The sequence below is a fragment of the Bos taurus genome, chromosome 11 (assembly GCF_002263795.3).
Source record: "Bos taurus isolate L1 Dominette 01449 registration number 42190680 breed Hereford chromosome 11, ARS-UCD2.0, whole genome shotgun sequence".
NCBI lineage: Eukaryota > Metazoa > Chordata > Mammalia > Artiodactyla > Bovidae > Bos > Bos taurus.
The window spans coordinates 2857569-2878133 of record NC_037338.1 but is presented as its reverse complement, the minus strand read 5'-3'; the positions used below and the strand labels follow the sequence as shown (position 1 = coordinate 2878133).

The 20565-nt window shown below is 52.6% G+C and overlaps 1 protein-coding gene across 5 annotated transcripts in view; it reads left to right on the top strand.

The window, feature by feature from the left end:
• The window catches only part of FAM178B (family with sequence similarity 178 member B), a 107540-nt gene that overhangs the window by 60314 nt on the left and 26661 nt on the right, over window positions 1–20565 (top strand). For 4 of the 5 annotated variants that reach the window (XM_024999286.2, XM_024999285.2, XM_024999283.2 and 1 more), the window contains exons 10-13: window positions 2157–2238; window positions 2507–2683; window positions 2893–2990; window positions 16261–16348. In XM_024999286.2, coding sequence (XP_024855054.1) covers window positions 2157–2238; window positions 2507–2683; window positions 2893–2990; window positions 16261–16348 — 445 coding nt within the window. Of the gene's footprint in view, window positions 1–2156; window positions 2239–2506; window positions 2684–2892; window positions 2991–16260; window positions 16349–19061; window positions 19086–20565 lie in introns of those variants that run through there. The other variant, XM_059891634.1, reaches the window with a different exon arrangement.

Here is a 20565-nt window from a genome sequence, read left to right as displayed (position 1 = left end):
AAAAGTGAAAGTGAAGTTGCTCAAGTCGTGTCTGACTCTTTGCGACCCCATGGACTGCAGCCTACCAGGCTCCTCCATCCATGGGATTTGCCAGGCAAGAGTACTGGAGTGGGGTGCCCTCGCCAAACTGTGTGTGACTCTGGTCTTTAAAGAGGGTGTTTTAAATGTGACCGTGGCCTGTCTTCGTCCAGGCTGTTTGCTGTCTAAGAGGAATCTGTTCGTGCCAGGCTTGTCTGTGGACAGCATGGTCGTGGAACACCTTTGGGGGAGTTGTTGAGGATCTCTCTCAATCCGATTTCACCTTACTTGCAGACTTTGGAAGCTAACCTGACATAAGCTACAATGAAGCATGCTTTTCCGTGCATGCACAGACTCACCATACCTGTGTGCACAGAGAACACTTTTAAATGGATTTTCTTTATTTTAGTTGTTTATTTATTTTTATTTATGTTTTTAGCTGCACTGGGTCTTTGTTGCTGCGAGCAGGGTTTCTCTAGTTGTGGCGAGTGGGGGCTACTCTGTAGTTGCCGATGCAGGCTTCTCATTGCTGTGGAGCACGGGCTCTGGGCACGGGCTTCAGTAGTTGTGGCCCTTGGACTCTGGAGCACAGGCTCAGTAGTTGTAGTGCTTAATTGCTCTGCAGCATGTGGGATTTTCCCAGACCAGGAATTGAACCCTTGGCCCCTGCATTGCAGGGCAGATTCTTAACCAGCGGACCACCAGGGAAACTCCAAACAATGCTTTTGAGGACTACGTGGCAGGAGTCATTGGAGTATGATTTTTCAGGCTTCCAAGCCCCAGAAAACTAAAGCTAGGGGCCCTCCTGAAGTGCCAGTGTTGGGGTGCCAGCCCCCGAGGGGCACCGGTGGCTCCACGTGCTGGTGTTCACCCCCTTGTGCAGCTCTCTCACCCTGAGTGAGGCTGGCCCATGTGACCAGGGGAGATCACAGAAGCAATGTCACCTCCAAGGTTAGGTTCTAAAAGGTTGCAGCCTCCATCTTAGGCGGGCATCTCCTCTCTCTCAGATCACTCACTTTAGAGAAAGTCTGGGCAAGTTAGGGAACCCTGGGGTGAAGCTCATGGAATGACTGAGGCTGGTGACCCCCTAGTGACCTAAGAAGTAGTTCCTCCAGGCTAGTCAAGCCTATGCTGACAGCAGGCACCCCCCACGAAAGCCTTGGGGGCAGCCTCCCCAGAGACCCTGAGTTAGAGCTCCCTGGCTAAGCTGCTTCTAGGTTCTTGACCCTCGGAAACTGCACAGGATAATACGTATTTGTTGTTTTTAAGCCCCTCCATTTGGGGGGAGTAATTTGTTACGCAGCAGTGGATGACCTATTCATTGCGTTCATGACATGTGACATGTGACATTGTGTTCATGGGAACAGTGACATTTTATTGTTTTGGGCTCCAAAATCATTGCAGACGGTTAACTGCAGCCACAAAATTAAAAGACGCTTGCTCCTTGGAAGAAAAGCTATGACAAACCTAGACAGTGTATTAAAAAGCAAAGACATCAATTTGCCAACAAAGATCCAAAGCTGTGGTTTTATAGTCAAAGCTGTGGTTTTTCCGGTAGTCACGCATGGATGTGAGAGTTGGGCTATAAAGAAAGTTGAGTATCGAAGAATTGATGCTTTTGAACTGTGGTGTTGGAGAAGACTCATGAGAGTCCCTTGGACTGCAAGGAGATCCAACCAGTCCATCGTAAAGGAAATCAGTCCTGAATATTCATTGGAAGGACTAATGCTGAAGCTGAAACTCCAATACTTTGGCCACCTGATGCAAAGAGCTGACTTATTTGAAAAGACCTTGATGCTGAGAAAGATCAAAGGAAGGAGGAGAAGGGGACGACAGAATGAGCTGGTTGGATGGCATCACCGATTCAATGGACATGAGTTTGAGTAAACTCCGGGAGTTGGTGATGGACAGGGAGACCTGGCGTGCTGCGATTCATGGGGTCGCAAAGAGTCGGACACGACTGAGCGACTGAACGATAACAACAAGAGAAAGACCCGCAAACACAGGGCACCAGGGCCCTGAGTTGAATGGATCGTCCAAGAACTCTGTTCTCCAGCAGGCACCGCCTCCCCCCGCCTTAGTTCTTCCCTTGTGCTTGCCTCTGACTGCTTCCCTTTCTGTGCTTCTGTGTTACGTAGCGAGGCCAGCCTGAGCCACAGTGAGCAACAGGACGCCCTCCAGGAGGTGGCCTTGGACAGCAGCCTGAACTACATCTGTAAGGTGAGTCCCATCCATCCCCGTGCCCGCTCTCGATCCAGACCCACCCATCATCTAATTCAGGGGGTCCCACTGGGCACCATCACAGGCGCTTTGCTGGCTGCCAGGATGGATGCTACCGAAGCTGGCTCCCTCCACGCCCGTGCCTGCCCCTGACGACCCTGGGAGGCTCGACTTCAGGCCATGTTACTTTTCTCAGCTCCTTCCCAGCACAGCTGGGAGCTCGCAGTGCCAGGGAGGCACCCCTGCCCTAGCGCTCTCTCCTCTCCAGTTCCTGACACTGTGCGCACTGGCCCAGCCAGGGGCCTACACTGACCAGAACCTTCTGGACCTGATTGAGCTGCTATGCCGAGCTGGCCTGGACACCAGACTCCGCCTGCTGCCCAAGACTGATCTCCAGCAGCTTCTGCTCCAGCTCCTGGAGAACATCCGAGAGTGGCCGGAAAAGGTACTGTGGACCCCTGAGTCAAAGCCCAAGCCCCCGGCTTCACCTGTGAGGTCGCCAGGGTGCTCCCTCGGCCCCCAGCGGGGCCCACGCTGCTCCAGCGGTCCTCCCCTCTGCTCTCCAGGCCTCCCTGCTTAGTGGGCTGATGGGAGGTCAGGGTGGGAGGCGCCTTGCCTCTGGAAGCCCAGCTGGATGCCCTCTATGCCCCGCAGCTCCGGCAGCTGTGCTGCGCCCTGAGTCGGGCCTCTGATCACCACCACAACCTGCTGGCACTCGTGCAGCTCTTCCTGGACGTGAGCCCCCGGAGCAGGTGGGTGCTGCCCCACCTCCGTCTCCCCGCCCTCTGAGGCTCATCCCCGCCCCCGTGACACCCTGTGGGGTGTGGAGGAACCACCGTCTGCCCCATCAGTCCCCACAGACCTCCTCCTCCCGCCCAGTGTCATAAACCCAGGAGCAAGAACTAAAAATACAACTCACTAATGACTTCATTACCAAACGGAAAAAAAAGCCTCATTTTCTTAACATGGTCTTATTAGCAAAACAATTGCCTTGTGCAATTAGCCTCAGACTCACAGCACCCCTACCCGCCTTCCAGACTGCTCCCCCCAGTCCTCATGGAGGTAGGGTTCCTCCTCGCCATTCAGACATCAGCTGCACAGTGTCCCCTCATCAATCCCCTTGACACCCTCCTCTCCAACTCTCCATTAATCATTCTATTTTCTACACGGCGCTGATCTCAGCCAGAAATTTCTTTATATTTGTTTCCCTTTTTTAAAAATTTAATTAATTTGTGGCTGTGCTGGGTCTCCCTTGCTGAGTGAGGGCTTTTCTCTGGTTGCGGTGAGCGGGGTTCTCATTGCGGTGGCCTCCCTTGTTGCAGAGCGCAGCTCTAGGCGCTCAGATATAAGTAGTTGCAGCTCAGGGGCTCAGTAGCTACGGCACATGGACATAGTTGCCCTGAGGCATGTGGGATCTTTCCGGACCAGGGATCAAACCCATGTCCCCTGCATCGGCAGGCGAATTCTTCACCACTGGACCACCAGGGAAGTCCTGTGTGTTCCTTGTTCATGGCTGCCTCTCCTCCTTATCACCTCCAGTGAACAGGTCCTTTACTGGGGTCACTGTCATATCACCCCTCATCCAGAACAGAGCCTGGCACACTGTGGGCACTTTGTAAATTCTTCTTGAGTGAATGAATGTGCTGAACAAACAAACTCAGCCTGCAGGAAGATAAGGACCAATTTTCTGTACCCACTCCAGGCTCCCCTTCGCCCCTCCTTCCTTCTCCTACTTGAGGGCACAGCCCCAGGGAGTCCCTCTCCCTTCCCTGTGCAGGCCTCTCCCTGCGTCCCCTCCTCTCCTCTCTAGCTCTGTTTGCAGCTGCTACTACCTAGAATGGCGCTTCCCTGGTGGCGCAGTGGTAAAGAATCTGCCTGCCAGTGCAGGAGACCTGGGTTCGATCCCTGGGTCAAAAAGATCCCCTGGAGAAGGAAATGGCACCCCACTCCAGTATTCTTGCCTAGAGAACCCCACGGACAGAGGAGCCTGGCGGCCTACAGTCCATGGGGTGGCGAAGAGCCGGACATGACTCAGCAACTAAACACCACCACCTAGAGTGACACCTCTCCCCACCTTCCAGCCAGGCTGTCCTGGATCCCCTCCAGGGGGACCCGACGCCTTCACAGACACTCCAGCTCCTCCTCCGCAGCCTGTCTGTTCTGTGGCTGCACGTGATTGTCCTGTCTCTGCCCGGCCTTGCTCCCCGTCACCTGCGCTGAGAAGTGCAGAGGGCTGAGCCTGGCCTCCGGGTCCCTTGTGGCCCAGCCCCAATTTCCCGTTTGCTCCAGCCAGGCCGTGTGATTTGTAGCTGTTGTTTTCACTTTCATGTGTATGTATATTTACATGTATGGAAATGTGTCTGTGTACTGGCAGACCTCGTTTTATTGTGCTTCTTCACTTGATTGCGCTTCACAAATACTCCGTTTTTCGCAAGTGAAGCTTGTGGTGACCCTGCATTGAGCAAGTCTGCCAGTGTCATTTTCCCAACAGTGTCTGCTCACTTCATGTCTCTGTGGCACATTTTGGTAATTCTCGAAATACTGCAAGCTTTTTCCTTATTATTATATTTGTGATGATGGCCTGTGATCAGTGATCTTGGATGTTACTATTGTGAAAAGATTAGGACTCACTCTCTGAAGGCTCAGATGATAGCATTTTGTAACACTGCAATGTTTTTAATTAAGATAGGTACATTATTATTCAGACATAATGCTGTTGCACACTAATAGACTACAGAATTAATACAACTTTTGAAATAATTTTATTTATTTAATAATTTCTGCTTCACAGAAAAGTGACTCAGTTATACATATATATATTCTTTTTCATACTCTTTTTCATTGTGGTTTATCACAAGATATTAAATATATATACTGAGCTATACAGTAGAACCTTGTTGTTTATCCATCCCACATATAACAGTTTATATCTGCTAATCCCAGATTTCCAGTACTTCCCTCCCCCCAGCTTCCTCCCACTTGGCAACCATAAGTTTGTTCTCTGTGTCTGAGTCTGTTTTTCTTTGGTAGATATGTTTATTTGTGTCATATTTTAGATTCCACATAAAGTGATATCATATGGCATTTGTCTTTGTCTTTCTGACTTACCTCACTTAGTATGGTAAATCTAGGACCATCCATGTTGCTGCAAATGGCGTCATCTCATTCTTTCTTACGGCTGAGTAGTATCCGTTGTATATATGTGCCATATCTTCTTTATCGCCTCATCTGTTGATGGACATTTAGATTGCTTCCCTGTCCTGGCTATTGTAAACAGTGCTGCCGTTAACATGAGGGTGCATGTATCTTTTCCAGTTATAGTTTTGTCTGGATATATCCCCAGGAATGGAATTGGTGGATCATTTGGCAACTCTATTTTTAGTTTCCTGAGGAACCTCCATGCTGTTTTCCATAGTGGCTGCACCAATTTACATTCCCACCAACTGTGTAGGAGAGTTCTATTTTCTCCACACCCTCTCCAACATTTATTGTTGGCAAAATTGCTAATGATGGCCATTATAACTGGTGTGAAGTGGTACCTCATTGTTGTTTTGATTGGCATTTCTCCAATAATTAGCAATATTTATTATCTTTTCATGTGCCTATTGGCCATCTGTATGTCTTCTTTGGAGAAATGTCTCATTTAGATCTTCAGCCCATTTGTCAGTTGGATTGTTTGGGAGTTTTTTTTTTTAATTGAATTATAGTTGTTTGTATATTTTGGAAATTAAACCCTTGCCAATCACATCATTTGCAAATATTTTCTCCTGGTCTGTACAACTTTTATATGCACTGGAAAATCAAAAAATTCATGTGACTTGATTTATTGTAGTATTCGCTTTATTGTGGTGGTCTGGAACCAAACCTGTAATTCCTCCAAGGTGTGCCTGCACACGTGTGTGTGATGAACTGCCTCATGTTCCATAGCCGCACAGTGTTCCCCGGCTGTGCGTGCAGCCAGTCCCTGGTTATCATGTTTGTCCAGTATGCAAGCTTGTGCATCTCTGCAAATACTTCGATAGGATGAGTTCTTTGAAACTGCCATCCTAAAGTATGAATATTTAAAATTTGGTCTCCAAAAAAGAAGCCATACTAATCAATAATAGACATGAACATGCCTGTTTCTCCACACTCTTATTAGCACTCTCATTCTCAGTGTTGTTTTTAAGTTTTAGTTAATCTGGTAAGTGAAAAGTCTCATCCTGTGATTCTGATTTTCATTTCCCTGGTTGCCAGTGAAACTGAGAATCTTTTTCTGTGTTTCCTTTGGTGTAAATTATCTCTTGATATTCCTAACCTATTTTTTTATCTGGTAATTTTTCTTCTTCTTTTTTACATATTTATTTATTTGGCTGCATCTGGTCTTAGCTGAGGCATGTGGGATATTCGTTGCATCACCTTTCGCTGCAGCTCACGGACTCTAGTTGTGGTGTGAAGGCTCAATAGTTCAGCGTCAGGCTTAGGGGCTCTACAGCATGTGGGATCTTCGTTCCCCAGCCAGGGATCAAACCTGTATCCCCTGCATGGCAAGGCAGACTCTTAACCACTGGACCACCAGGGAAGTCCCTCTTCTTCTTAACTATATTGATTTGTAAGTTGCTTATTACGTATGTTTGGGGCACCATGTTTTCTCCTAAGCCTGTAAATTGTCCTTTTTAAACCTTTGTGTTTATCCTTTCACAAAATGATTATTTTTCCTTTTCCAGTAAACTTTTCATTTCAGAATAGTTTCAGACTTTCAGAAAAGTTACTGTACATAGTACAGAGGGTTGATTTGTAATTGAATCTTTCTAGCTTAAAAAGGAAGGCCTTCCCCACCCCAAGAGCATAAAAATATTGTGTTCTATTTTCTTTCAGTACTTATATAACTTTGTTTCTCTTGGCTCCTAATCCCATCTGGAATCCATTTTTTGTAGGTACGAAACAGGGATCTAACTTGATGTTTTTCCCCACCCTCAAAGAGCCAGTGACCCAATACCAATTCTTTTCAGTCTGAATAATCCGTCACTTCCCAAAAGATTTGAAACTGCTTTTGTCACATCCTGAATTTAGACACCCTTCATCTGTTAGCCAAGCTGCGATTTCGGATTCCAGGAGTCAGTGTCTTTCAGAGGGTGTCTTTTTGGGGCTCCGGTGCCCTTGGCAGATGCTCCTTAAATACTCGGAGTGAATATCGTGGAACAGACTTACCTGCTTTCGAACAGACACACCACGTAGGGTAAACCCTGCTGTTGAGCACTTTGCTGAGAAAGAGGGCTCCTCATCGGGGCGGATATTATTTATTCATTTATTTAGAAGTTGTATTTCTTTTTTCTGAATAGATAAAGCACTCCAATTGGACAAAATTCAACAAGGACCAGGGAGTGCCTCTAGAAAACGCACCCATCCCCCTCCCCCACGCCTGTGCCACCCAGCCTGTCCCCATTTCTCGTCTGCTCTTGCACACAGCTTGTCCTCCCCGCCCCTCTTTCCACTTCAGCGTGGGTTTTGGCAGCCGTTGCAAACTGGATGGGAAAGAGCCCCTAACTCTTTTCCACAGCTGCCCTGTGTTTCCTGTGGTCTCAGTTGGCTGCCCCCTCCCCTCGCCATGCCCCCGTGTTGGTGGCCTTGTCCCCCCTCCCTCGCTGGCGGCTGAGCCACTGGGCTCGGTGCCCAGACCGACCCGGGAAGGAGGGCGTATTGTTGTGTGAGGGGCTGCCACTGCCTCTGTCTGCCGACTAGTTAAGTGCAAACGATCAACTCACCAACACTGCTGTGCTGCCCGCGCTCTCCCCAACCTCCTCAACCAGGGATGCGGTGTTAAGCTGAAGGCAAAGTGGAGCGTAGCAGTGAAAAATGAGAGTACAAACCAGTGTCCTTCAAGCAGCCCCATCTCCCACAACCGTTGCCTCTCCACGTCACCCTCCAAGGCTGGCCGAAGCTCGCCATCTCCAATCTCTTACCACTGTGACCGTCCCCATGCTGTCTGGCAGTGGGATCCTGCTCCTGGTGCACATCTGGCCCTGTCACTCCTTCGCTTAAAATCCTTCAGACTTCTGTGCCCAGGATGAAATTCAAACAGCCCTGCCTGGTGTGCTAGGGCCTTCCTGCCTGCTTTCCAGAACCTTCCATGTCCCTCCATGTTCCCCAGCCCCTCAACCCCTGCAGGCTTCCACACTCCAGCCCTATCCAGAAGCTGTGCCACTACCCAAACCCATGAGGAGCAGTTGTCTCGAACGTTTCAGTCTGTTTCCTCTTCGCCGAAAAGCCTCTTTGCCTGGTCGGTGCTTCCTCAACCCCAAGACTAGGCTCCGAGGAGGCAGCTCCGCTTTGTAGAAACCTCTGGATGCAGAATCCTGGTTGTTGGTGCCCTTGGTTGACGCCTTGGGCTGTGAGTGTCCTGAGGACAGGGGCTGTGACTTTGCACTCTGGGTCCCTGGAATCCTGGCACAGAAGAGGGAGCTTGCTGGTGGAGAGCTGGCTTCTGAAGGGCAGATTTCAAAAAGCAGAGAGAGCGAGAATTTTTTAGTAGCAGATTCCAAAGACAGAGTGGCTCCGGTGGGCCAGAAGATCCTACAGTAAGACTTTGAACATGGATTGCAAATGGACCCAGCGAAGGAAAAAGCAGGAAGTATTAATAGCTAGAGACGGCAAGGTCTGCACCCAGAGCTCATCATGCATGATCTCGGATCTTGAAAGATACAGGAGAGAAAGAAGGCAAGGCACATGGAAAAATAACATGAACCAGATGAACCGCTGACAGTTCTGTTGGGAATAGCTAAGGCCCACGGAAGGAGCTTCTGTATGTGTGTGTATATATATATATATATATTTTTTTTTTTTTTTTGCCACACTGAGAGGCATGTGGGATCTTAGTTCCCTGACCAGGGATTGAACCCACACCCCCTGCAGTGGAAGCGTGGAGTCCTAACCACTGGACCGCCAGGGATGTCCCCTGTGTAGTTATTTTTGGTGCGAGGAGCACTCTTCTGGGCTGACAGGGAAATGATAACCCTGGTGAAGAGAGAACAACACCATGTAATTCCTGTTTTGTTTCTGTCTTCTTTGTGAAGGAGCCTAATTTTTCACCTGGACTAGAATATTGATCAAAGGGGATTGCAGCCTGTAATAGCAGGGGGAGACAGGATGGCAGCATCTAACTGGGTGGGATGAGTTGAGGTCCCCTCCACGTCCGTCCTGCACGACGTGGGGGTGCCCTGACTCCACAGAGACCTCTGGGGAAGGGAGAGCTCCCCGGGGGTGAAGAAGAAGAGTGTCCTTCTTCACTCAGCGCTGTGGACTTGACGTGTTCCTCAACAGAACTCCCCAGGGGAAAGCTTGTGAGCGCATACATAGAAAAGGAAGCCCTGCTCTCTAGGATTCCTAAGAATAAATCATGCCAGCCTAGCCGCATTTAGTTTTTGATAGGCTAACCAGAATACCCTGGAGAGGGCTGTCTGGATTCTGTAGGGCATTTGATGGAGATGCACTTCCTATCTTGCCACAACACACAGAAGCGTGGGCTGAAGAGTGATGTCCAATTAGACGGACTCGTCGTCAGAAGGTGCCACTGGCCATCAGAGTCCACCTGGAGGACAGGTCTGGGCACCACCCAGAACTCTGTCTCCACTGACAGGCAGGCCAGCACAGACCCAAGGTCTTGGACGAGGCCATTAACAGAACAGTGGTCGGGTTCATACATAACATGAAGGCAACTGACAGTGAAGATCCCTGAAGATCTCGAAAGACCATAATGATGGGCTGAGTGGGAGAGAAAGACTGAGCTGCACAATGAAGAACAGGATCTAGGAAACGGGATTGGGCAGTCAGGTGTGTGAACTAGACTTTGGGCTCAACCTGTCAAGAGCGTATCGTCGAGGGGCTCCCCCCAAAATAAGGGTCCACTTCAGTTCTGAGCGCCTTGCTTGATGAGAAAGAATGTCAACAACCTCAAGGGCTTTCAGAAGAACCCACCCAGAATGGCAAAAAGATTCCAAAAGACAGAAGAGTAGCTGTTGCACTAGAGGGAAGGGATAGTGTGCGAAGTATGGCAACTGTTTTTTTTTTTAATATTTATTTATTTGTGCTGGGTCTTAGTTGCAGCATGTGGAATCTAATTTTCTGACCAGGGATCGAACCCGGGCCCCCTGCTCTGGGAGCGCAGTCTTAGCCACTGGACCACCAGGGAAGTCCCTGGCGACTTCTCTTCAAGTATGCGGAGGCCCTGACTGAATGGACCGATATGCGGGTCCCGGGACACGAGACCAGGTGACTTTTCAGGTGTTGTTAGGGGTCTAGGTTTCATCATAATACCAGAAAGAGAGAAAGGGAGGGAGGAAGGGAGAGAGGAGGATGGCAGTCCAGATGTGACTGTCGATGTGAACTTTGTTTGCTAAGGGCAGTCACCTTGTTTGGTTATAATGTACATGCAGGAGAGGACATATCAGAGGTGGACACTGGGCACTGCGCCAGGTCTGTGCAGCCACCACTGCGCCACCAGCCAGAAACACCTGCTCCCCTAGAAGGTCCCTGGACCCCTCCCAGGCATTCGCTCTGCGAAAAGAACCACTTCGGCAGCTTTCGTCCCATGGATTTGTTGTGCTGAGCTTCAGACTCGGGTCCCAGTGGGACCATACAGTGTTCTGCCTCGTATCTGGCTCCCCTGGCATGGCCAGCACTTGTGGGCATAAGTCATGGCAAAGCCAGCGATCATAGACAGCTCCTTCACGTTGCCCGGTGGGAGCCCCCTGTGTGGGTCCGAGGCTGGCTGCATGCCGCCTTCTCTTCCTGTCAGCCCTGTGCTGTGTTCACGTTTGTGCCCCAGTGGGTGTGAGATGACCGGGCAGACGTCTGAGGAGGTGACCCGCACCTCTGAGCCCAGGCCCCCATCTGCCTGCCCGGGTAACACGTGCTCACATGCAAGACAGGAGACTCCAGGGGAAGGACCGGGGGGCAGGTGGCTGAGAGAAGGCAGTGCGGGTGAGGGGGCCTGAGCGGCCCAGGAGAGGCAGGCCCGCTGTTGGCCTGGGGCAGGGTGTTGGGCAGTGTTTCCACCGGGAACCAGCCGCAGTGGTTGCTTCCTGAACTGCCCTGGAGACATGGAAAAGGCCGCTCACACATTTGGCCAGATGCCCGATGGCCTTTCTGGGCAGTTCAGCTTCGGCAGGGCCCAGTTCCCGTCTAAAGGGGCTGCGTTGACCTGTGTGGTGGTCCTGGCACCCTCCTGGCCCTTGCGGGCATGGTGCCTTTGCTGCCCCCAGGGCCCCAGCAGGCTGCCCCTTGCAGGACCTGGGGGGAGAGAGGCTGGAGGCTGGGAAACTGAGCGCCTGTGCTCCACGTCTGACCGGGCTCTGCTGTCGGTTTGGAAAAGTCATTTCCAAACCTCCCTGCGCCTTAGGCCCCTCCGTGTGCTGATCCAGCGTCCTGGTCTTGCAGCGGCCCGCGGGGTGGAGGGGGCAGGCCGCTGAAGGGGCCTGGCCTGGTGTGAGCGCAGTGGGCTGAGCCCGTTGCCTTATATGACAGTAGCTGGGAAGGTTCCAGGGCTTTCTGCGTCCTCCTTTGTCCGCCTGTTTTGAGTTCCTGGGAGGCCTCCCGGGTGGGGTCAACCACCCGAGCCGCAGGCCTCGCCCCACTCCCACCCTCCTCCCTGCCCCCGCCCCTGCTTGTGCCCTGTGCAGTTTGGGTGGTGGTTGGGATGAGTCTTGGCTTTTCCTCCTCTGACCAGTAACTTCTCAGTGTAAAATTGAAAACCGGTCCTGTCTCCCTGTCTGTGTCCCAGTGGGAACTGAGAGGGCAGGGGACTGTGTTTAGAAGGCAGAGAAGGGCCGTGGGGATGAAAGGCAGTGGGCAAGCAGGGAACGCCGCCCGCAGATGTGGGTTTCTTTCATCCATTCGTCCCCTCGGTGCTCTTTCTAGCGCTTTGCTCTTTATTTTTCACCCCCGGACAACAGCTCTGTCCGCCTCTTCCTCCTGGAACCAGCCCTGGCTCTGCCTGCACCCCCGTCCAGGGTCGGCCCCTCCCCTCCCGCTGTGGGCAAGAGCGCTGCCGAAGGCTCGGATTTGGGTTAATGAAGCCCAGATGCTGGACTTCTGACTCCCGCTGCAAGTTCGCCTTGCAGCAGCGGCTGGAGGGGCTGCAGGGTCCGTCTACCTCCCACTGTGCTCCGGCCCAGCTGCTGCCGGGCCGGGCTGGCGGGGAACAGCTGGAGAGCAGGTTCTGGCAGACAGTGCTGCGGTGGTGGGCGGAGCCCAAGGAGAGACGGGGTGGAGCTCCGGATGTGGGGCGGGGCCCTGCCTGCCTTCACCCGCAGAAGGCTGGTATGGGGGGCGCTGGATGAGGGGCTCTTGCTTTCTGTCTCTTGGCGGAGTCCAGGTGGGATTGCCTCTCCCCAGGACTCAGGTGGTCGGTGGGAACACTGACGTGCTCTGCAGAGGGAACCAGGGTCAGAGAGGGCCCTGCGCTGCCTAATGGCAGCTCTTGCCAGTCCAGGATGGCTGATCTCTCTCAGGGACGCCAGATACAACACAAAGATCACATGGGAGGAAGTTATGCTAAGGAATTATTCCTTGTCTGTAGAATATTATTATTCCTTATCTATAAGAAATTCAAATTTAACTGGGCATCCTATATCATCCTATAACTCTGGGAGATAGTGAGGGACAGGGAGGCCGGCATGCTGCCAGTCCATGGGGTCGCAGAGTTGGACACCACTTAGCGACTGAACAACAACCACCACCTGTATTTTTATTGGCTAAACTGGGCAATCCTTAGCCCACCCCCACCCCCACCCCGCTGAACTTCTTTAAGTAATCGTTCTGTTGAATTGCAGCATACAAACAAAACACCGACTATAAGTGTGTCCTCAGCGAGTTTTCACAAGTCCAACACACGTAGCACCCAGAACGAAAGGAGGGGATTCCCCGGCAGTCCAGTGGTTAGGGCTCTTTTCACTGCTGGGCACAGGTTCAATCCCTGGTCGGGGAACTAAGATCCTGCAAGCCATGTGGTGCGACCAAAAAAAAAGGAAATAAAATGAAACGTGAACAGAACCTGCCCCCCACCAAGGATAGCAGGATCCCCGTTTTTGTACTTAATCATACACATGTACTCTTTTGTAATGGCTTCTTCCGCACAGCGCTGTGAGGTCACCCACGCTGCTGGGTGGAAGGAATCCTGGCTCGTCCATGGTTGTTGAGTGCTGCAGATGGAGTCCAGTCGTCTGTCCATTCGTGCACCGACATTGCACGTCTGCCTCTCTGTTTTTTCCTGCGTTGTATCTCTGTGCCAGGGAGGACGACTGCTGGGTTGTGGGTGAGCAGGTCTCGCCCGGCAGGTGACCGAGCTGGGTGTGCGCGTTTGTGTCCCCACCAGCTGTGTGGGAGCGTCCCCTGCTCTTTCTCACGGCTGCCCTTCTGGTAAGGGGCACTGCTGCCTGATGCTGTTTTTTGTTTGTTTTTTTAGATCAAGAGCTTCTTGCATTGTTGATTCCTCTGATTTTCTTGAATAAGAATATAAATAAGGTGCCTGCTTCAGGTACCACCTGCTCAGCCCCATGGGAAGTTGGAGGAGGCCATTCCCACCTCCGTTCCCCACCACCCAGGAGCTCCCCACCCCCGCCACATGAGGCCAGGATGGGTGCAGGCCCTGGGGGAGTTGCAGGGGCGCCTTCAGCCCCCCTGAGGGGGCGCCAGGCTCAGTCCTGCCTCCCCCAAGTACTTCTTTGGGGAGACGCCATTTCCGAGGACTGCCTGCAGCCTGCCGTCCCCTTGTGCCACCCTTCTGTTCCTTGTGGTGTCCTTCCGGGATGGGGGCGGGGGCGCCCGCGGGGTCCCTCCAGCAGTGTTGCTGCTCGAGGGCATGTCTCCTCTATGGAGCTGGTTCTGACCCAAGTGTTTTCCACCATGTCCCTTCGGTTTCCTCCGGCTCTAGGGGACACAAACGCGCACATCCACCTCGGTGGCCGGGCTTTCTGGTGATAGCTTTCTGTGGGAATTAGAGACTGTGGCCACAGCAGAATCCATGTCAGGGGCTGACCTCTGCTGCCCGTGGGGGCCACAAATGTGTCGAAGTGTGAGGAAGATGTAACCCTCCCACCCCGCCTCCCATCGCCCCCTCCAGCCCCTCCTGGCCACTGCCACCCCCAGTCCCATCCTCTGGTCTCTACTCCCCTCTTCTCTCTCCCCTTACTCACCCCAGCCCTCAGGGACCCATGAAAGCCAGAGCCCGACCAAGTCAAAGGCCTCTTTTGGTAAATGTCACATTGCACTTGAAAATATGTGGGTTATTTTCACTTATCTTTCGATACTGATTTCTAATATAATTCCACTGATAACAGATTCTATGATTTTAATACCTTTAGACCATGAAAAGTTTGCACCTTGTTTTATGTCCCTGGATATGTTCCAGTATCTCCTAGTTAATAGTCTATGGAAACTTGAATAGAATTTGTATCCTACTTGCGTGAAAATTATGTAAATCTTAATGCTATTGAATTGGTTTGTGGTGCTTTTCAGGCCTACTGTATCCTTCTACTTTTCTGTATATCCATTCTATTAATTTTTGAGAATTTGATATTGAAACTCGAATTAAAAATCTTAATCTACTTAAAAAATCATTGTAATACATAGTGATGGTGGTGGTGGTTTAGTCACTGCCGTGTCTGACTCTTTGCGATCCCATAGACTGTAGCCTGCCAGGCTCCTCTGTCTGTGGGATTCTCCAGTCAAGAATACTGGAGTGTGTTGCTATTTTCTTCTCCAGGGGATCTTCCCTACCCAGGCATCAAACCCTGGTCACCTGCGTTGCAGGTGGATTCTTTACTACTGAACTACAAGGAAAGCCCCAATATATCGTGGCTGCTGCTGCTGCTGCTGCTAAGTTGCTTCAGTTGTGTCCAACTCTGTGTGACCCTATAGACGGCAGCCCACCAGACTCCTTTGTCCACGGGATTCTCCAGGCAAGAAGACTAGAATGGGTTGCCATTTCCTTCTCCAAATATATCATGGAGCTATGTGTAACTTTGTTCTGTATTTTCCAAGTCTCCTGTAAGTGTGTTATCATATTTTCATAATTTAAAAAATAAAATAGAAAGAAAAAATCAGAGCCATAAACATTAGCATCTGAAATCCCCATTATAAGGCTTTACTGTAGAAGAGCCGGTACCCACTCCACCCTGAGGGAATCAGTCAGGACTGGCGCTAGTCTTAGGAGCACAGCTCAGACTTGCTGAAGAAGCAAAGGGGACTTTATCCGCTGACTGCATAGGTCTGGGGGTTGGAGGCTTCAGGCAGGGAGGGCTCTATCTCTACTTGCTTCATCCTCCAGCCTCCTCGACCCCTGCCCCAGCCCCCCAGAGAGGCAGGGTGGGCACCAGGGACTATAGAAGCCCCTCCCAACAGATTAGTGGCCCTGCTGGAAGAGCACTCACTCCACTGGTCCCAGTCGAGACCTGGAGGCCCCTTCGCAGTGGCTTGAACACAGGGGCTGATGGGCCAGGCCCGGCTCACATGCTCGCCTGGGAACCCGAATCTGGGCTGGGGGTGGGAGTGAGGGGACTCTCCAAAGAAAAATCACTGGATACTGGGTGGAAAAAAAACAACAAAATGTGGCCTCACCAGCCCCGATCACCCACTTTCTACCACCTTCCACAGGCTGAAAGATCTTAACACTGCAAAGGAAAAAAAGGACGATGGTCTGTACAGAAGTGGTTGAACGGTATCTCTGTGTAGCACAGACTTATAGAGAAAAAGAAAAAACTAAGAAGAAAAACACTACTATGCTAGCCTCTGAAATCACCACCTTTTTTTTCATTAATTATTTTGTTTTTGCTTATTTTTAAACTTTCCCATCTGGCATGTTTTTTATGACTTCTAAAATAAATCATAAATGCTGGAAACCAAAGGAGAAAGCTAAAATTCCCCAGACAGAGGGGCTCTGCTCCCTCTCGGTGTGTGTCCTACACTTCCCTGCCCACCCCCCGACCTTAACCCCCACAAGCCCAGCAGAGTGCATGCCCTCAGTCCCTGTCTCCCCTTCTCCCGCAGGCAGCTTCGAGGCCAGCTCAGCCTCCTGGTCATGGCACGGCTGCTGAACCAGCAAGAGAGGCTCTCTCTCTGGCAGGAGAAGGCCCAGGTAAGTGTTTGCCTCAGCATCCTCTGGGGGCTGGGGGAAGCCGGCCAGCCCCTCCTGCCACTTTTCCTGAAGGTTGGGAGCCTCAGGCCAGGGAAGTTCAAGGTGGGTTTGCCTTTTCTGCTCACATCCTTGCATCTAACAGTCACTTTCTGCACGCCTACTCTGTGCCAGCCACTGAGGATAAAGCAATGAGCTGGAAGCCGGTATTGCTTTTTTTAAAGCTGTGGTAAAATATACATAACATAAAATTTACTATTTTGACTTTTTTTTTTTTTTTTACTACCTTAACAATTTTCGTGTGTTCGTTAGTTACTCAGTCGTGTCCAGCTCTTTGTGTCCCATGGGCTGCAGCCCTGCCAGACTCCTCCGTCCATGGAACTTTCCAGGCAAGAATACTGGAGTGAGTTGCCATTCTCTTCTTCAGAAGATCTTCCTGACGCAGGGATGGAACCCAGGCCTCCTGCACCACAGGCAGAGTCTTTAACTATCAGGGCCCCCAAGGAATATTTACTCATTTGGCTGCACTGGGCCTTAGTTGGGGATGTTGGATCTTTTTTTCCTCCAAACTTTAAACCTTTTGTCCTGTATTGGGGTGTAGCCGCTTAACAATGTTGTGGTAGTTTCAGGTGAACAGAAAGGGGCTCAGCCGCACATATAGATGTTCCCATTCTCCCCCAAAGCCGCCCCCCATCCAGGTCACCACATAACATTAAGCAGAGCTCCCTGTGCTACACAGTGGGTCCTTACTGGTTATCCATTTTAAATATAGCACTGTGTACAAATTCATCCCAAACTCCCTAACTGTCCCTTCCCCCCAGCAACTGCATGCAGGATCTTTAATTGCAGCATGCAGGGTCTGGTTCCCTGACCAGGGATTGAACCCGGGCCCTCTGCCTTGGGAGCTTGGAGTCTTAGCCGCTTAGCACCAGGGAAGTCCCCATCTTAGCAGTTTTAAGTGCAGAGCTCTAACCATTCTGAAGGACCACTGTCCATCTCCCAAACAGAAACTCTGCGCCTGCTGGCCTCCGACTCCCGTTCCCTCCTCCCCAGCCCCAGCGTCTGTGACGTTTATAGGTGGAAGAACGACGAAGGTGAAAACGAATATGGCTGTGAGCACTGCCTGCTCTCCCATGTCAGCGCGCTGGGCGCAGCGGGGAGGAAGGGCCTTCTTTCCTTGCTCTCCCATGTCAGCGTGCTGGGCGCGGCGGGGAGGAAGGGTCTTCTTTCCTTTTCCCTCTTCTCTCCAGGAAGCTCTGATTGCAATCTCTTTGCAGCTCAGAGAGCAGTAGTTAAGGGGCCCTGGAGGCAGCGTGGGTCAGAACCGCCCAGGATGTGGGGTGGGGGGAGGCCTGGGGGGCCTGGGGGGAAGGTGAGAATGCTCTTACCTGCCTCCAACCCCAGTAGTCTCCCTGGAACCCATAAGACTTGCCGGGGACAGCTGAGCCATCTAGCTCCGCCGCGTGAGCCAGGCGAGGCAGTCCCAGGGAAAGGCTGAGTCTCTAGTCACTGGAGGTGCACACGGCACGGCAGCATCACCCCTTGGCCAGAGTGCCGAGAATGTTCTGGACCCTCCTGGGGTGGGGTGGCCTGAGAGACCACAGTCCCAGTGCAGGAGCTCAGAAAGGTGACTGGTTGGGTGGGCTCATCCAAGTGGGCCCTGGCTTTGCCCCGGCTGCCCCCTCTGCCTTTCACGCTTTTCCCCTGCAAAAGGCGCAGGGCAAGCTTGGCAGGAGTTTCTGGTCACTTCAGTTCCAGTTGAAGTGTCACCTCCTCCAGGAAGCCTTTCCTGACCACCCAACCCAAAGTGCCCTGGCATCAGCACCCTATTTGAAAGTACTCATGGTGCTCACTGGGCTTCCCTGGTAGCTCAGCTGGTAAAGGATTCACCTGCAGGAGACCTGGGTTTGATCCCTGGGTCAGGAAGATCCCCTGGAGAAGGGAATGGCAACCCACTCCAGTATTCTTGCCTGGAGAATCCCATGGATAGAGGAGCCTGGTGGGCTACAGTTCATGGGGTCGCAGAGAATCAGACATGACTGAGCGATTAAGCACACACAGCACATGATGCTCACCTCCTGAATAATTTTTTAATTTATTCAGGGTCTATGTTACACACAGAGAGACACACACACACACCCAAGAGCAGCTCCCTGAGTGCAAGGACCAAATGGTCTATGCTCACTCTTGCTTATCAGCTCCTAGCACAGTACCTGGCACACACAGGACCTCAGCACACACTCGTGGGCTGAGGGAACCCAGGGCTGAGCTCCAGGGTGTTCAAGGATGGTTCCCCAGGCAGAGAGCTTGGGAAGGACAGTGAGGAGTTGAGGGGTGGCCTGCACACTGGGCCTGATGACAGAGCCTCTGCGAGAAAGAGGACGGAGGGACCAGACAGGTGCAGGGCAGGCAGAGATGCGGTGGGAGCGAGACCAGTGGTCCCAGGAGGCCCCGGGCGACGGAGGCAGCCTAACAGACAGGCACTGCAGGGCAACCTGTGAACTCTGCAGAGAAGCGAGAGCAGGTGCGAGGCCAGAGTGTCGAGATCGGAAAAGGCAGGACCGGCCGCAGGTGGGGGGTGGGAGTAGCCACCTTCTGGCGGCACTTGGCAGCAACCAGGAAAACACAGGCTGGCTAGAGCGTCAGGGCCAGGTCAAGGCTTGGGGTTTTGTTTTGATTTGTTTTTTGGCTGGAGCTTGTGCAGCGGAGAGTGTGGGGAGCGTGATGAAGGCCGGAGAGGGTGAGGAGAGTGGTGTAGGGGGAGCGCTGGGGGTCTGGGCCTGGGGGGGACCCGCAGGGGAGGCAGGTGAGCAGGGCTGGCGGGGGTGGGAGGCAGGCCTCCCCCAGGGAGAGCTGGCCTGGGTGCTCCCAGCCTGTCCGGCCAGGCCCAGCCCTGCCCGGTGGGTCCCAGCTCCAGGACTGTCCTGCCACACCAGTCACCCACCTGCCCGCATGCCCACCATGCATTCATGAAACCCCAGTGGTGCACCTCTCATGTACAGGCTCCGCACCCGGAGACAACCTCAAAGGAGAGGCTGTGAGCGAGCCAGGCTGAGGACACAATGACTAATTCTGGCCCAGGCAGCCAAGTGGCTTCCAGAGACGTCCTGAACCAGGTCCTGAAGGATGAGTCAGTGCTTGTGCAGAGGAGCTGAGACCATCAGCAGGCAGGCAGTGCAGCGCGTGCAGACCCACGCCAGACGGAAGGGGAGGACGGACCGGCTGGGGTCTGCCTCAGCCATCCCTCCTGCGCGCTTCCCCGTCTGTCCTCCCTGCAAGCCCAGGGCAGCCGCACGGCCTCCTCCCAGGTCTCCGGGCTGCAAGCGCTCCCCTTTCCAGTTGGGCCTGTCAGACGGTTCCTTAGGAGACACGCCTTCAAAGGGTCGCCTCAAGCCCAGAGCCACCCACGTCCCGCCCACATGCCCCCTTTCCCCACTTCTCCTCGAAGCCCTGGCTGCCAGGGCTGCCCCCGCCTTCCTCACAGGCCAGCCTGGCCGCCCTCTGCACGCGGCTTTGTGCCCAGGGCACTTCTTCCTTTCCACCCATCACATGCCAACCAGAGTGTTGGCTCTAACGTGCCACGGAGCACAGCTGAGCCCCGGTGCCCTGTACAGGACTTGCCTCTTGCAGCAGGCCCAGTGGTCAGGTCTGGTTCTCTTGTCCCCGCTTTGCTGTTGTTCAGTCGCTCAGTCACGTCCCACTCTTCGCAGCCCCATGGACTGAGGCACACCAGGCTTCCCTGTCTTTCACCATCTACTGGACTTTGCTCAAATTCATGTCCATTGAGTCAGTGATGCCATCCACATTTACAGATAGGGAAACGGAGGCAGGTACAACTAGGAAATTTCTCAGGGTCACGAGGTGGAAGAACCGTGAAGCTAGGATGCAAAACCCAGGTGCCCTGACTGCAGAGTCTGTGCCCTGGACCCCTGCAGCGTGCCGCCTCTGCTCGTCCAGCCCCTTCCTCCTCGGCTCCCATTGTGGGGACAGCCTGAACCATACCTGCTGCTTCATGCCGATGCACCCAGCTGGTGCCTTGAACTTTGGTCCCAGACGGCAGACAGGAGGACAAGGGCCAGCCCTCCCACTTCCTTCATCCATATATACAGGCTTGATTTTTGCTGTTGTTGTTTAGTCGCTAAATCATGTCTGACTCTCTTGTGACCTCCATGGACTGTAGCCCTCCAGGCTTCTCTGTCCATGGGATTTCCCAGGCAAGA